Genomic DNA, 16813 nt, shown 5'->3' on the forward strand with positions numbered 1-16813 from the left:
TAGTGAGAGAGGGAATTGTGGTGAGTTTGGTGGCTCTTCAGAGCATGTGAATCATACTGCTTAAAACAACAAACTAGCTCGCAGGAAGACATGTTACCCTGGCGACACGCTCCCCTGATGGTGTTACTGTCGTTATTGAAATAGCCTCTTGAGAATACACTTAATACGTAGCATGAAAATACCTTTGCTATTTGCTTTTGGTGCTTTGTTTTGCTTGACTTCATAGAGCTAAAGTGACTACAGTCGACATCACTGGAGCTTATTCACGACCTAGGAGAGGCTTTCCCCCACTTCTAGAGCAAGGTACTGCAATGATGCAGCGATGACTAGTTCAGAGAGGGTAGCTTAGCTCTCTGATCAGTATGCATTGCAAAATCCTCAAACATCTGTCTTCATCTTACTTGGTTGGAGGGAGCTTGGAAAATGATGAATTACATTTTACCACCGTTTTTATATGAATTTAGGGGCATGAAATGTGCAACAGTAACAGATGGTGATTTGGTGGTTCAGGTGTGGGTGAATGCCATTAGTTTAATACCGTGTGAAGAATATTCCCAGCTCTTAAACCCTGTCTCCAGTCTACAAGCTGCATCCGCCTCTTCTGATCATCACCCCATGCAGACACAAATAGCAGATTCTATTGTCAATGCATCAGTAAGAGTTTCATACAATTGAATGTCATCACATATCATACCTCATCCCACTTTCCGTAACTCTACCTGTCTTGTCCCTTCCAGCTCGCAGCCGGTTATCAGCGCTTGCGGTCTATCCACTTTGATCTCCCCGAAGTCCCTCTCTGTCTCCCACCATGGAGAGTCTGAGTGAGTTGCAGAACCCACTTCTAAATAAGACCAGCAGCAGACACATGGTCCACAACGACTACCAGGCTTACCAGAGTGACTACCCCAACCACCAGTACCAGAAGAACATCATTGGCTACTTTGTCACAGGCAGCAACGGCAAGACTCAGGCCCAGCAGTTCTTGGATGCTACCTCTCTGCACCTGGCAGTGGAGGCCTTCTATAGGCCCAACTTTATCCTGTATAAGGACAATGTCAACCTCCAGAGCAAGGACTCTAAGAGTGAGAGCTCCGAGACCACCTTCACAGAGAACAAGGACAGTGTGGTGGGAGTGGAGGGAGCCCCCATAGAGGACCCTCAGGACAAACTACTGGGAGAGAAGGATGTAACGATCCAGACTGTGTCCTATGAGGTGGAGGAGGAAGGACACGAGTATGAGGTGAGAGGTCACACAGAGGGCAGCTATGAATGACCAACTACAACTTTGGATATGTTGATGCTCACACAGGCTAAATAATGAGCATTGTTAAAATCAAAAGGCTATTTTTCATTCGTAGAGAGCAGTTGGACATAAATTAATTGGACGATTAAAATAACAAGGTTACATGTACAGTGGCTTGCAAAAGTATTCACCCCCCTTGGCATTTTTCTTATTTTGTTGCCTTACAACCTGGAATTTAAATGGACTTTTGGGGGGGTTGTACAATTTATTTACACAACATGCCTACCACTTTGAAGATGCAAAATATATTTTCTTGTGAAACAAACAAGAAATAAGACAAAAAACTGAAAACCTGAGCGTGCATAACTATTCAACCCCCCAAAGTCAATACTTTGTAGAGCCACCTTTTACAGCAATTACAGCTGCAGGTCTCTAGGGATATGTCTCTATAAGCTTGGCACATGTAGCCACTGGGATTTTTGTCCATTCTTCAAGGCAAAACTGCTCCAGCTCCTTCAAGTTGGATGGGTTCCGCTGGTGTACAGCAATCTTTAAGTCATACCACAGATTCTCAATTGGATTGAGGTCTGGGCTTTGACTAGGCCATTCCAAGACATTTAAATGTTTCCCCTTAAACCACTCGAGTGTTGCTTTAGCAGTATGCTTAGGGTCATTGTCCTGCTGGAAGGTGAACCTCCGTCCCAGTCTCAAATCTCTGGAAGACTGAAACAGGTTTCCCTCAAGAATTTCCCTGTATTTAGCGCCATCCATCGTTCCTTCAATTCTGACCAGTTTCCCAGTCCCTGCCAATGAAAAACATCCCCACAGCATGATGCTGCCACCACCATGCTTCACTGTGGGGATGGTGTTCTCGGGGTGATGAGAGGTGTTGGGTTTGCGCCAGACATAGCGTTTTCCTTGATGGCCAAAAAGCTCAATTTTAGTCTCATCTGACCAGAGTACCTTCTTCCATATGTTTGGGGAGTCTCCCACATGCCTTTTGGCGAACACCAAACGGTGGGCGGCCCTCTCTTGGCAGGTTTTTTGTAGTGCCATATTCTTTCCATTTTGTAATAATGGATTTAATGGTGCTTCGTGGGATGTTCAAAGTTTCTGATATTTTTTATAACCCAACCCTGATCTATACTTCTCCACAACTTTGTCCCTGACCTGTTTGGAGAGCTCCTTGGTCTTCATGGTGCCACTTGCTTGGTGGTGCCCCTTGCTTAGTGGTGTTGCAGACTCTGGGTTCTTTCCTAACAGGTGAATATATACTGAGATCATGTGACAGATCATGTGACACTTAGATTGCACACAGGTGTACTTTATTTAACTAATTATGTGACTTCTTAAGGTAATTGGTTGCACCAGATATTATTTAGGGGCTTCATAGCAAAGGAGGTGAATACATATGCACGCACCACTTTTCCGTAATTAATTTTTTAGAATTTTTTGAAACAAGTTATTTTTTTAATTTCACTTCATCAATTTGGACTATTTTGTGTATGTCCATTACATGAAATCCAAATAAAAATCCATTGAAATTACAGGTTGTAATGCAACAAAATAGGAAAAACGTCAAGGGGGATGAATACTTTTGCAAGGCACTGTACCTCAAATTGTGTGGATTTTAATAGTGAGTTGCAGAAATCAATCACAGAATAATGTGTCACGGCACTCAATGCTGTTCATGTTAACTATTTAATATACAACAAAGCTCCTTACCTCATTCTAATAGGCTGCTAAGGCTGCCAGCATGATTCACCTATTTATTCCATTTAACTGTCTGTTCACTGAATGGCCAATTTGGTGTATTTTATAGCAATCTTACAAATCAAATATTTTTACATTTTAGTCATTTAGCAGACGCTCTTATCCAGAGCGACTTACAGTTAGTGAGCGCATACATTTTTCATACTGGCCCCCCGTGGGAAACAAACCCACAACCCTGGCGTTGCAAGCGCCTTGCTCTACCAACTGAGCTACAGGGGTAATTGTACAGTTTTTCTGTTCCATAATTGTTGGCAAATCTCCCTGATCATCTTTGATCATATCACTCCAGTCCTTTTGTTATGTTAGGACAAAACTGTGACTAAGCACTCCAAACTAAAATGGTGACAGTGGGAGAGCAACTTCTTTTGAAAAGTGGCACAATCTCATTTTATGCAGTGAGGGTTGTAAAATACCCAATGTCGTTAGTTGGCAGCGGGGGAGTGCATAGATCCCTAACTGAGCTTACAATCAGTCCAGCTCCTGTCACTAGGAGCTCCGCAGATGGATAGATGCACAGCAGAGACGGCCATTAATGCCATAACTAATGCAGTGCTTTGAAAGTATTAGAGACTGGGCTGATGCATGGCCCGACACATAACAGCCAGCAGATAAATTATTCCAAGTAGATTCAAATAACAAATTAATCTGATTAACACCCAGGAGATTAAAGTTGGGCTTTCAGTTGAAACTTGAGAGCTGGTTCTCTTGGTTAACCCTCTGTCTGGCATGTGCGTGTGTGTGTGTGTGTGTGTGTGTGTGTGTGTGTGTGTGTGTGTGTGTGTGTGTGTGTGTGTGTGTGTGTGTGTGTGTGTGTGTGTGTGTGTGTGTGTGTGTGTGTGTGTGTGTGTGTGTGAGAGAGAGTGCAAGTGTGTGTGTCGGTCGATCATTTCATCCTTGGATATAGTTCCAGGAATTGGAGATGGAGTGAGTGTGCCAGCCAGGTGTGTGTTGATGTGATACAGCTCTCTACAGCTGGAGATCAAAGCTCTGTAGAAGGCTTTTAAAGTCAACATGTTCTCAACACACTACAGTGGCTTGCGAAAGCATTCACCCCCCTTGGCATTTTTCCTATTTTGTTGCCTTACAACCTGGAATTTAAATTGATTTTTTGGGGGTTTGTATCATTTGATTTACACAACATGCCTACCACTTTGAAGATGCAAAATATTTTTTGGGGTGAAACAAACAAGAAATAAGACATAAAAACAGAAAACTTGAGCATGCATAACTATTCACCCTGCCAAAGTCAATACTTTGTAGAGCCACCTTTTGCAGCAATTACAGCTGCAAGTCTCTTGGGGTATGTCTCTATAAACTTAGCACATCTAGCCACTGGGATTTTTGCCCATTCTTCAAGGCAAAACTGCTCCAGCTCCTTCAAGTTGGATGGGTTCCGCTGGTGTACAGCAATCTTTAAGTCATAGCACAGATTCTCAATTGGATTTAGGGCTTTGACTAGGCCATTCCAAGACATTTAAATGTTTCCCCTTAAACCACTTGAGTGTTGCTTTAGCAGTATGCTTAGGGTCATTGTCCTGCTGGAAGGTGAACCTCCGTCCCAGTCTCAAATCTCTGGAAGACTGAAACAGGTTTCCCTCAAGAATTTCCCTGTATTTAGCGCTATCCATCATTCCTTCAACTCTGACCAGTTTCCCAGTCCCTGCCGATGAAAAACATCCCCACAGCATGATGCTGCCACCACCATGCTTCACTGTGGGGATGGTGTTCTCGGGGTGATGAGAGGTGTAGGGTTTGCGCCAGACATAGCATTTTCCTTAATGGCCAAAATATACATAGCGTTTTCCTCTGACCAGAGTACCTTCTTCCATATGTTTGGGTAGTCTCCCACATGCCTTTTGGCGAACACCAAATGTGTTTGCTTATTTTTTTCTTTAAGCAATGGCTTTTTTCTGGCCACTCTTCCGTAAAGCCCAGCTCTGTGGAGTGTACGGCTTAAAGTGATCCTGAAACATCAGAAAAGCAGAACTTTATTGCTTGTTTGTTTGTGGTCCTCTGTAGCTCAGCTGGTAGAGCATGGCGCTTGTAACGCCAAGGTAGTGGGTTCGATCCCCGGGACCACCCATACGTAAAAATGTATGCACGCATGACTGTAAGTCGCTTTGGATAAAAGCGTCTGCTAAATGGCATATTATTATTATTATTATTATTTGTTGCCTCTCTGATTAATGCCCTCCTTGTCTGGTCCGTGAGTTTTGGTGGGCGGCCCTCTCTTGGCAGGTTTGTTGTGGTGCCATATTCTTTCAATTTTTTTATAATGGATTTAATGGTGCTCCGTGGGATGTTCAAAGTTTCGGATATTTTTTTATAACCCAACCCTGATCTGTATTTCTCCACAACTTTGTCCCTGACCTGTTTGGCGAGCTCCTTGGTCTTCATGGTGCCGCTTGCTTGGTGGTGCCCCTTGCTTATAGGTGTTGTAGACTCTGGGGCCTTTCAGAACAGGTGTATATATACTGAGATCATGTGACAGATCATGTGACACTTAGATTGCACACAGGTGGACTTTATTTAACTAATTATGTGACTTCTGAAGGTAATTGGTTGCAGCAGATCTTATTTAGGGGCTTCATAGCAAAGGGGGTGAAAACATATGCACGCACCACTTTTCCGTTATTTATTTTTTTGAATTTTTTGAAGAAGTTATTTGTTTCATTTCACTGCACCAATTTGGACTATTTTGTGTATGTCCATTACATGACATCCAAATAAAAATCAATTTACATTACAGGTTGTAATGCAACAAAATAGGAAAGACGCCGAGGGGATGAATACTTTTGCAAGGCACTGTAAGACAAGAGGGAAAGAGCTGGACGATAATTCTTACATGTCAAAGCCAGTATCTGTTGTTAGTTCTTCTATACATGTTGTTGTGTTTATCATAAGTTATGGAATCTCTCTTGGACAGATCTACAAGATAACGAGCAGCTGTAGTTCAGGTGTTTGGGTTATTTGGACAAATCATGATTTGTAACTGCAAAGAGAGAGGGTGGAGCTCCTCATTCCAGTTCCACTCCTTGCTCTAGCATCTCTTCATCTCTTCTCTTAACACGTATGGACCCGGAACTTAATCGCTCAGCTGACCAATTACGTGAGACATTAGTTCTGGGATAACCAAGATGAAAGATTATGCTGAAAACCCTGTATCTCTATACTGACGACATGGTTCACAGTAGGCATACAGGGATATGATGACATTAACGGTTCCACACAATAACACATGACTGGACCATGTCCTCAATGACACCCATCTAAATTATTTTCTCAGTAATTATTTTTGTTTTGGTGAGCTCTGTGGCAAAGCACCCCCACAACATAACACCTCCTCCTCCATGCTTTACGGTGGGAAATACACATGCGGAGATAATCCGTTCACCCACACCGCGTCTCACAAAGACACGCGGTTGGAACCAAAAATCTCCAATTTGGACTCCAGACCAAAGGACACATTTCCACCGGTCTAATGTCCATTGCTCGTGTTTCTTGGCCCAAGCAGGTCTCTTCTTCTTATTGATGTCCTTTAGTTGTGGTTTCTTTGCAGCAATTCGACCATGAAGGCCTGATTCACACAGTCCCCTCTGAACAGTTGATGTTGAGATGTGTCTGATACTTGAACTCTGTGAAGCATTTATTTCGGCTGCAATTTCTGAGGCTGGTAACTTTAATGAACTTATCCTTTGCAACAGAGGTAACTCTGGGTCTTCCATTCCTGTGGTGGTCCTCATGAGAACCAGTTTCATCATAGCGCTTGATGGTTTTTGCGACTGCACTTGAAGAAACTTTCAAAGTTCTTGAAATGTTCCATATTGACTGACCTTCATGTCTTAAAGTAATGATGGACTGTCGTTTCTCTTTGCTTATTTGAGCTGTTCTTGCCATAATATGGACTTGGTCTTTTACCAAATAGGGCTGTCTTCTGTATACCCCCCCCCCCACACACACACACACACACACACACACACCTTGTCACAACACAACTGATTGGCTCAAACACATTAAATTCCACAAATTAACTTTTAAGAAGGCACACCTGTTAATTGAAATGCATTCCAGGTGACTACCTCATGAAGCTGGGTGAGAGAATGCCAAGAGTGTGCAAAGCTGTCATAAAGACAATGGGTGGCTATTTGAAGAATCTCAAATATAATATATATTTTGATTTGTTTAACACTTTTTTGGTTACTACATGATTCCATATGTGTTATTTCATAGTTTTGATGTCTTCACTATTATTCTACAATGTAGAATAATAGTAAAAATTAAGAAAAACCCTGGAATGAGTAGGTGTGTCCAAACTTTTGACTGGTACTGTAGATGGAAAGCAACTTTTCCCAAAACAGTTTATTCCCTCTGCCAGCGTTTCCCACCAGATGTGATGGGGAATCAGGAAATTGTTGGTGTGTAAGGGGTAAAACGAGACTCAGGCCTGAGTGTGGGTGAATATGCCAGTCCCTAGTGACTGGGGCCATGGCTGTCTCAGTGTGCCCTGAGGGTGCGCCCAGTGTCCCCTGCCGTCATTAACGAGCCCTCTGGGAGTGCAGTCTGAGGATAATTAACAGACCAGTGCAGTGGAGGAGTCTCATCAATTACGCTGGCCTCAAAATGCCTGCCGCTACTGGCTGACTGGCTAACTCTCAGATTGGCTTTAGTGTAATGCACCACTGTCTGTCCGTATGCCCATACCCAGTCTAGCAATCTATCCACAGCGACATGGGCATCCATTAGAAATGTGGTTGGACGTAGAGAATCTCACCTGGTGCTTCAGGTGTCCACCAGGAATTAATGCGATTATTTCAGAAGCCCATTGTGGGCCAAAATCTTTTGGTCATGCATGTGGGTCTCCGAATAAACTGTGTGCAAGAATTGACATAGCTTCTGTAGCTATATAACCATATGGATATAATGTATTATGTAATACATTTTAGATCCTCTGTCACTACAAGCACAGTACTTGTGGCATTTAATGCACAATGCAAAGACACTTCAAAATGTTTATCACTCTCTCTATCATGTTTTCCAATGGGTGAGAGGGTGAGATGAGGGTTTTGCCGCTATGTCCACTTTGTCTACATGCTGTATTATAATTGGCTGGAGAGCTTTGACAGACACTCTCTCTGCCCGCCTCTCCGCCCGCCTCTCCACCTCTCCTCTCGTCCTCTTTAAATTGGCTCATTTATTTTCGGCCCTGAACATCAATTTCCATTTCCTCTCTTCCCTCGGTCGCTCAGGTTTGTTTGATCCCCGCGAGTAACAAGACTAACAAATGAATCCTGTCCTGATGGAGGGCCATTCATTTAATCAAACAGCAGCTCCCTCTCTGGGAGAACAGCAAAGGTGAGGCTTTCTCTTCTTAAAGGTCATCCCAGAGATGTGGCTCCTCGTGTTTGGCTCTCCACTTTTGTCCCTGTGCCAGAGTGCCCACAGCGGCGTCAGAAGTTTCCATTCATTAGTCCCTCAGCTACCCAGGGGCCTTTGAGGAGGATCAAGGCACAGCATTAGTAGAGACCACACAGGCCCTCAGAACATTCACAGCCTCTCAAGCAAACGGGCAAACAGAGGAGGTTGGTGACACCTTAATTGTGGAGGACGGGCTCGTGGTAATGGTTGGAGCAGAATTGGTGGAATGGTATCAAATACATCAAACACATGGTTTACATGTGTTTGATGCCATTCCATTCGCTCCGTTCCAGCCATTGTTATGAGCCGTCCTCCCCTCTGCAGCTTCCTGTGGTGGAGGTGCACGTGAAGGATGGGGGGAGGGGGACTCTCTCGTGCTGTAGAGGCAATTTGGCACATAAATGACACTGTCTTCTTCCTGTTTCCCCTGTCACCTGGTGATGATGAAACAATCCGTTAATCCAGTGTTATCTGTCAGGACGCTTGTGGGTGTTGACAGAAATACAAATCCTCTCTGCCTGGCTGAGCCCATCATGTCCTGCATGTAAGCAGAACAAGGGCAGATATGCCCGGGGGTGTTTGTCATCAACTATCACACTGTTCACAGTATGTCACAGTATGTCTGCAGTGCAGAGTGACTTGCCTGACAAGTTCAGGTCCATGGAACAATGTTGCAGAATCTGACCCTATAACCTTGCTTGTGTTAGAAACAGCTTTGAGGTACACATATTGATTTGAAAATGCATAAAAATGTGGAAGTAGATAATCTAGCATGAGTAGCTCATCTACATGTAACTATTGGCGGGAGGATGGTGAGGGCCCTGGCGGAGTGGTGCCAGGAAAATAACCTCTCCCTCAACGTCAACAAAACTAAGGAGCTGATCGTGGACTTCAAAAAACAGCAAAGGGAGCACGCCCCATCCACATCGACGGGACCGCAGTGGAGAAGGTGAAAAGCTTCAAGTTCCTCGGCGTACACATCGCTGACAATCTGAAATGGTCCACCCACACAGACAGTGGGGTGAAGAAGGTGCAACAGCGCCTCTTCAACCTCAGGAGGCTGAAGAAATTCGGCTTGGACCCTAAGACCCTCACAAACTTTTACAGATGCACAATTGAGAGCATCCTGTCGGGCTGTATCACCGTCTGGTACGGCAACTGCACCGCCCGCAACCGCAGGGCTCTCCAGAGGGTGGTGCGGTCTGCCCAATGCATCACCGGAAGCACACTGCCTGCCCTCCAGGACACTACAGCACCCGATGTCACAGGAAGGCCAAAAAGATCATCAAGGACATCAACCACCCGAGCCACAGCCTGTTCACCCCGCTATCATCCAGAAGGCGAGGTCAGTACAGGTGCATCAAAGCTGTAACCAAGAGACTAAAAAACAGCTTCAATCTCAAGGCCATCAGACTGTTAAATATCCATCACTAGCCGGCTACCACCCTGTTACTCAACCCTGCACCTTAGAGGCTGTACATAGACATGGAATCTGGTCACTTTAATAATGGAACACTAGTCACTTTAATAATGTTTACATACTGCTTTACTCATTTCATATGTATATACTGTATTCTATTCTACTGTATTTTAGTCAATGCCACTCCAACATTGCTTGTCCTAATATTAATAATTTCTTAATTCCATTATTTTACTTTTAGATTTGTGTGTATTGTTGTGAATTGTTAGATACTACTGCACTGTTGGAGCTAGGAACACAAGCATTTTGTTACACCCGCAATAACATCTGCTAAATATGTGTATGTGACCAATACAATTTTGATTTGATTTGGCATCACCATAATGTAGTTGTTCAGGTAACTATCCCAACTGACTGGCTCTTTCCTGTGCCTTTCCTCCCTCCAAGAGCGACAGCTCCAGTGACACTGAGAGTGAGGACAATTTCATCATGCTGCCCCCCAGGGACCACCTGGGCCTGGCCATCTTCTCCATGCTCTGCTGCTTCTGGCCCCTAGGGATCGTTGCCTTCTACTTCTCCCAGAGGGTGAGTCTAGGACCAGTACCCTTTTACACCTACTGCCCTGTTATTAACGCTAATTACCCCCAGCACTCTCTGCAAGGTCAGTAGGCACAAGTGCTAACGCAGCTCATTTTCCACACCCATCGGCACATACCAATTATTACAGACCATTGATTGCGTAAACCGTATAGGTACCCGCCCCTATTTACTCTTGTGATCACAAGCAACAATACTGCAGAGAGCAAGGGAAACTGAGTACAGCTCAAACTAAAGGTTGATTGTGCCACATTTACAGTATATTTTATTTCCATTAATGGTCACATTTAGTCAATCAAATACCTCAACAATAAATGTTATTTTATGTTAGCAATACATTGCCAAAGAGAGTATCTTGCAGATACTATCTACATGTTTTTTTCATTAGATAATGAATAGACAGGATAGCTGCTGCCCTGGGACTGTCTCACCATTATTGTGATTATATTGAACCCCAGGTCTATCTATAAATAGCAGCACTTTAGTGAGCAGGTTCTGAATGCAGCAGGTCCCCTCCCTGCCCCCTAATCCAACTACAATTTATCTCAGTGGTTCGCAACTTCTCTCAAACTAATTGCAAAGACAATTACATTGCAAAATGACCCTAATAAATGTGTCAAAGGAACAAATGGGTTATGGGCCGGTCCTTTCTGAGGAATCCAAAAACATCCAAACAGCACATTAGTCACTGTCAAAACGGTAGTGACATAATTGCCATAGCAACTAATGGCTCCCCATGAACAATGTCTTGTTTTCTCGCTCTACATTGAATTTACACCTACTCACATTTTTCTCAGTCATATTTAATCATGACTAATTTCTCTATCTTTTGTCTCTCAGACTAGCAAGGCCATTGCTAAGGGAGACTTCTCCAGGGCAAGCAGTAGCTCCAGAAGAGCCCTGTTCCTCGCTGCCCTCTCCATCACCATCGGGGCAGGGATGTACGTGGGGGTGGTGGTGGCCCTCGTAGCCTACCTGTCCAAGTCTGGAGGACACATATAGCAGCAGAACCAGGGCCACAGGGGAGTGCTTAGGAAGCTGTCCTTGCTATGAAGCATCATGCCCTATACATGTGGCTCTGTCTGGATGTTTGGGTTGTGGAGCAGGAGAGAGGAGGAGAGGAAGGAACAGAGGGAGAGTCAGTGTTTTGAAATGTTTACCCTGACCAAACAATGTAAACCACAGACGTATCCATCTGGATTACACCCTTGTGTCTATTTCCCGGCCACTTCTCTCTAAGTTTATCAGCCTGATAAGGATGTTTGAGGTTCACAAATTAATGAGGGAAAACACCAAAGGAAAGAGGAAAATACTATTTCCCCACAATGACTGTCATGCTCCTAGTAAAATTAAAGTGATGATACTAATTCCAGAGCTAACCTCCTCCACTGATCTTCATCATTATCATGGAGGCCCCCATCCATAATTTTTGCTGTTCTGTGTAAATACGTATTGTGCCAATTGTGTTTTTGGTCTTATTGATTTCCATGCCACAGTGAGTCATAACGAGCCAGTCATTGTGTCTGAAATGCTACATCAAGAAGGCTTACTTTACTGATTATTCATCAAACTGGTCGCCAGTCCAGGTTCCGGAATATTAATCTGCCATCATCAGTCAATAGACTCTAAACACGGAAAGAGGAAAATGTGTTTATTGTGCACTGTATCTCCTTTCAGAATAAATACATTTGGCATGAATAATGATTTACCTGTTGCCTGTCTTTCTCGCTTATTCATTGTCTCATTGAGGAGTGTGGAGGGAGGCATTGCTGACCGTGTAATAGATGGATGTCAGAATGCATTGTTGGCCACTGTGAGTTATATTGACAATTTGCTTGCCTCCCGGCTTCTCCCCTCACTGGCACGGCTTCTCTGTTCTCTGCGTTTGGCATCACTCATGGTCTAGCCTTGAGGTGACTTTAACTGCCAGCAAGCTAAAAGCTCAGGAACAAAGCATACATTCTGGAGTCAGGATGGCAGAACGAAACGAGTGCAGTCTTTTATTCACCTGGAGACTGGAGCGCCATCAAGCCCATCTCTCTCTCTCGCTCTCTCTCTCTCTCTCTCCCTCCCCCTCCCCCTTCTTTGTCTGGCATCTCATCAGCACCACCAAAGCCAGCAGAATGACCCAAATACACAGGGAGACGTTCTTAACTCTAACACCAATGTCCTTGAGTTCCCTCTGTGTGTTTGAATAACAACATTAACCATTGGATATTATATAATCTTTGAACTCAGTGATGCACAGTGATGAATAGAAATTACTTGTGCATACAGTATACCTACCTACCTGTCAATGCCACCTCCACATGAATTCCTGTTAAAGCAGTCACAGCAAGAAGCTAACGTTAACAGAGAACATAATGTTTACTGTCATACTCTGATATGATGGCGACCATTGACTACTATTATGAGAAAGTGGCATTAGGGCCCTTTTATTCAAGGATGGAAGTAGATACAGATCTGGTATATGGTTAGGAGAGGGAAGGGTGACGGTATTACAGTGTGACCTCATCTGTTCCCTTTTCAGCTCCACTCCCTTTTCAGTATCTCAGGCCTCTAATGGATGGAATGGTCCAGCGGGGAGGATGCGGGCGAAAGAGCTCCTCTCATCAATGAAAGCTGTATGGGGTGGTGAAGTGCGTGAGAGTGAGTGAGTGCAGCATGTGTTCCCTGTGTCTGTTCAATAGGGAGGAACCTTCACCCACGCTCTCAGCACCTGCAGCTGAGCTCAGACCACCAGAAGCAAACTGGATTCATATTAGTCATCCACCCCCCTGGGAATAAAACTTTGTAAATTACTGCAGGATGTGTTTGAACTGTGGTAAAAAAATAATGTATTTTGTCAATTATTTTGTTTTGAGGAGAATAAATATGTAGAATATAACTTATATTTATTTGAAAATCATCGATTTGTCTTTATTGTTATTCACTTTGTTTTGCAGATTTTGTCTAAAACACATGTCCAGCCTAGACATTGTAAAGTTGTTTGATTCAGACAGAATCCTATCACTGCTGCTTGACTGTTTGTTTGCATGATAATGAGTGTGTTACATCCAAAGACCTTTCATTTCCCTCTAGAAAATGACAGGGAGGAAATTGAATGGGGCATATCCACATATGACTGAGGGAAGAAAAACAGAGTGATAAATGGAAGGGAACAACATGGATAAGTAACTGTATAGGAGAGGAATGACAAAAAGTCATTAGAGAGCCACTATGTACATTAATAATTGACCGTTCATACATCCATAACCCATTTTCACTGTGCTATCATTACTGTGATTGAATGCCTGTCAAAATTGCCTGCATGCGAACAACAATGGCCTGCAAATGACATCCTCTGTTGCTAGCATGTTCCTGATATCAAGATGAGGCAATTTATCTTACTCCCATATTAGTTAGCTGTGTTCATGAATTTCACTATGTATTTACATGATTGACAATTTATTATTCTTCACAGTGCTAAATGCCTTTCAATATCACCTGCAGTGAAGCTAACTGGTTTTGAGTCGAAGAAGAACAGTCTGTTGGCATTTTTTCATCTAAATTATATAATTGCCGTGTATAGCTCTGAATTCTGCAGTCTTGACCTTCGCAATGTTGGGTGAGAGAGTCAATGTTCTCCGGTCTGTTTAATCAGCTATTACAGAAGCATAGTTCATTCTGTGGAATTCTGTCTTCAGACACAATTTCTTACTGCCTGAGCCGTATACATTACCATAGTTTCAGCAACATTGGGAAAACCTAATGAGCTTCATCATTAACAAACCGTAGCAGCTAACTCTTCATCTCTGTGGCAACAGCATAACGACAGATATCTTGAGAAAACATCCTCCTACAGAATAGACTACGTAAAAAAATTGGGTAAATTGTGAAATACTGTGTCTTATTAGTGTGATAACTGCAAACTGAACAACAAGCTATACTGTTAAACATCTCAAATTGGAGTTTCAATGTTAATTGAGTAGATTACAGACACTGTAATGCTGTTTGATGTTTATCCAGAGATTATTATTTTATGCTAGTGTGTCATTTAATGTATATTAAATTATTACATTAATGTTACACAGTGATACATTCAAGGTCCATTGTAAGGACAGATCTTGCACTATGTCCTTTGCGTTCCAAAACGGTATATCCACACATTTTTCACATTTGTGTTTTTTCATCAGAAATGATTGCTTATGGGTACCTTCGTGTGTATAAAATGTAGCTGTTCTCAGATTTTTTGACGTGTATTAAAATGGGTTTTGTTGCAAAGCACAGTCCCTGTTGGTGTTAGATAGAAAGTCGTGGCTCCACCCGCCTGTGGGGAAAAAAACCTGTGGTTACCTAGGTTACCCCATTGGCTCACAGCAAAACTTGACTGTTTTAAAACGCAATTTTCTTGTTGTCTGCTTGTTTTAGTCAATTACAAAACTACATTTAAGAAAAGTACAACATGTCTAAAGATTACTTTTCAACATTGCCTTCTCCCTAGCATTCTCACTACTTAGAAACACATAATATTGTAGGGCTTCCCTCATGCCCCTTTTCATAATGGTGCTAGCAGCCACATGAGTGAGTGCTAGCTAACAACCGGAAAATTAAGCTAGCCAAGACCAACAACACAAACAAACGGACTATACAGCTACAGGTAGTGAGTGGACTTACAAACAAACAAGTTAAATGTCTTACCTGTAATGAAATGTTTTCCACACACAAAGCTACGTGTAGCCTACTTGGACACCGGGTCCCCACATTTTCCACTCTCCCACGCCGAATAGCCTGAAGCCACAGGGCTCTTCTCATAGGCTCTATTTCCCTAAGTGGGAGCATTGCAAACTGTAGGTTGGGATTTTTGGCCTGGTTAGATGTGCATTGAACAACACAGCAGCTTTTCTGCATTTCTGTTTAACTCAAAATTGACGACGAAGTTGGCTCTTTTACAATGGGGTCAATGGGAAAGAATGTTTGTTTTCCCCAATTTGTGAGCGTGGTCGAAGGGAATTCCTTATTATTACTTGAATATCGACTCAGTGTATACACAGAGTATACCAAACATTAGGAACACCTTCCTAGTATTGACTTGCAACCCACACACACCTTTTGCCCTCAGAACAGCATCGATTTGTCGGGCATGGACTACAAGGTGCCGAAAGTATTCCGAAGGGATACTGGCCCACGTTGGCTCCAATGCTTCCCACAGTTCTGTCAAGTTGGCTGGATGCCCTTTGGGTGGTGGGCCATTCTTAATACACACGGGAAACTGTTGAGCGTGAAAAACCCAGTAGCGTTGCAGTTCTTGACACAAATCGGTGCACCTGGCACCTACTACCATACCCTGTTCAAAGGCACTTACATCTTCTGTCTTGCCCATTCACCCTCTGAATGGCACACAAACACAATCCATGTCTCAATTGTCTCAATGCTTAAAAATCCTTCTTTAACCTGTCTCCTCCCCTTCATCTACACGGATTGAAATGGATTTAACAAGTGACATCAATAAGGGATCAAAGCTTTCACCTGGATTCACCTGGTCAGTCTATGTCATGGAAAGAGCAGGTGTCCTTAATGTTTTGTACACTCAGTGAATATCCACTGTTTAGCTGGAATGGAATGTTCGTATCCTGTATATTTCAATGTGATATGTGGTTGTCTCACCTAAATGTTAAAATGTTACATAAAGATCTCATATTGCTGTATTGATACATAAAAATAAAAAAATGAATCATTTGTACCATTCTTTATTAAAAATGTAGTTATTTGTCACATTTGACTGTAAAAAAAAACCTAGCAGTACTACTTATTTCTCTGAGAGTGAGGTGGATATATAGCGTTCTGCAACAAAACTTGATTATTTGTCTCTCAGAAATGAAACCATCAAGTGACAGATTTTAAACAAATACATGTCTGTCATTGAACAACCCCATGGCATGATTAGATGGTGAAAAAACACACCAATCTATTTCATAAGTTCTTTAAACTGTAAAAGCTAATTGACCACAATTTCTGAAAATGTATATTTAGCGTTTTGGAATGAAACTGTTCAGTTATATGATGTTTTCTTCCCACATTCAACATTATTATTGTAATGTTTTTATAATATTCTTTCCACAGATAAACTGGGCTGAGCAGACCAAAGACAATGTTAAAGTTATTGTAAAAATGTGCATCCATTTTACTGGTTTGGAGAGCAGTCATATTATATTATTATCAGTGAGGATACCATGAAGGTTGGTGGATAGACAGTATATTGAAAATATAAACTACTGTAGCCCTATTCTCAACACATCAATCTAATTATGACTTAAATCCAGCAAAAAGTTGAATTAGAACATGACACCCTTAGCACCCCAATGCTTTTAGTTGTCAACCAACTA

General features: G+C 42.7%; 1 protein-coding gene across 1 annotated transcript; it reads left to right on the forward strand.

Annotated features, from left to right (window-relative positions):
• Nucleotides 1-808: 808 nt before the first annotated feature.
• LOC311102948 (synapse differentiation-inducing gene protein 1-like) lies at nucleotides 809-11450 on the forward strand (the record flags this gene model as incomplete). Its single annotated transcript, XM_084144445.1, has 3 exons — nucleotides 809-1240; nucleotides 10299-10436; nucleotides 11289-11450. The coding sequence occupies 3 exons, from the start codon at nucleotides 809-811 to the stop codon at nucleotides 11448-11450; spliced, it is 732 nt and encodes a 243-aa protein (XP_084000571.1).
• Nucleotides 11451-16813: the final 5363 nt, after the last annotated feature.

Source organism: Coregonus lavaretus (assembly GCF_964263955.1).
Source record: "Coregonus lavaretus genome assembly, chromosome: 27".
NCBI lineage: Eukaryota > Metazoa > Chordata > Actinopteri > Salmoniformes > Salmonidae > Coregonus > Coregonus lavaretus.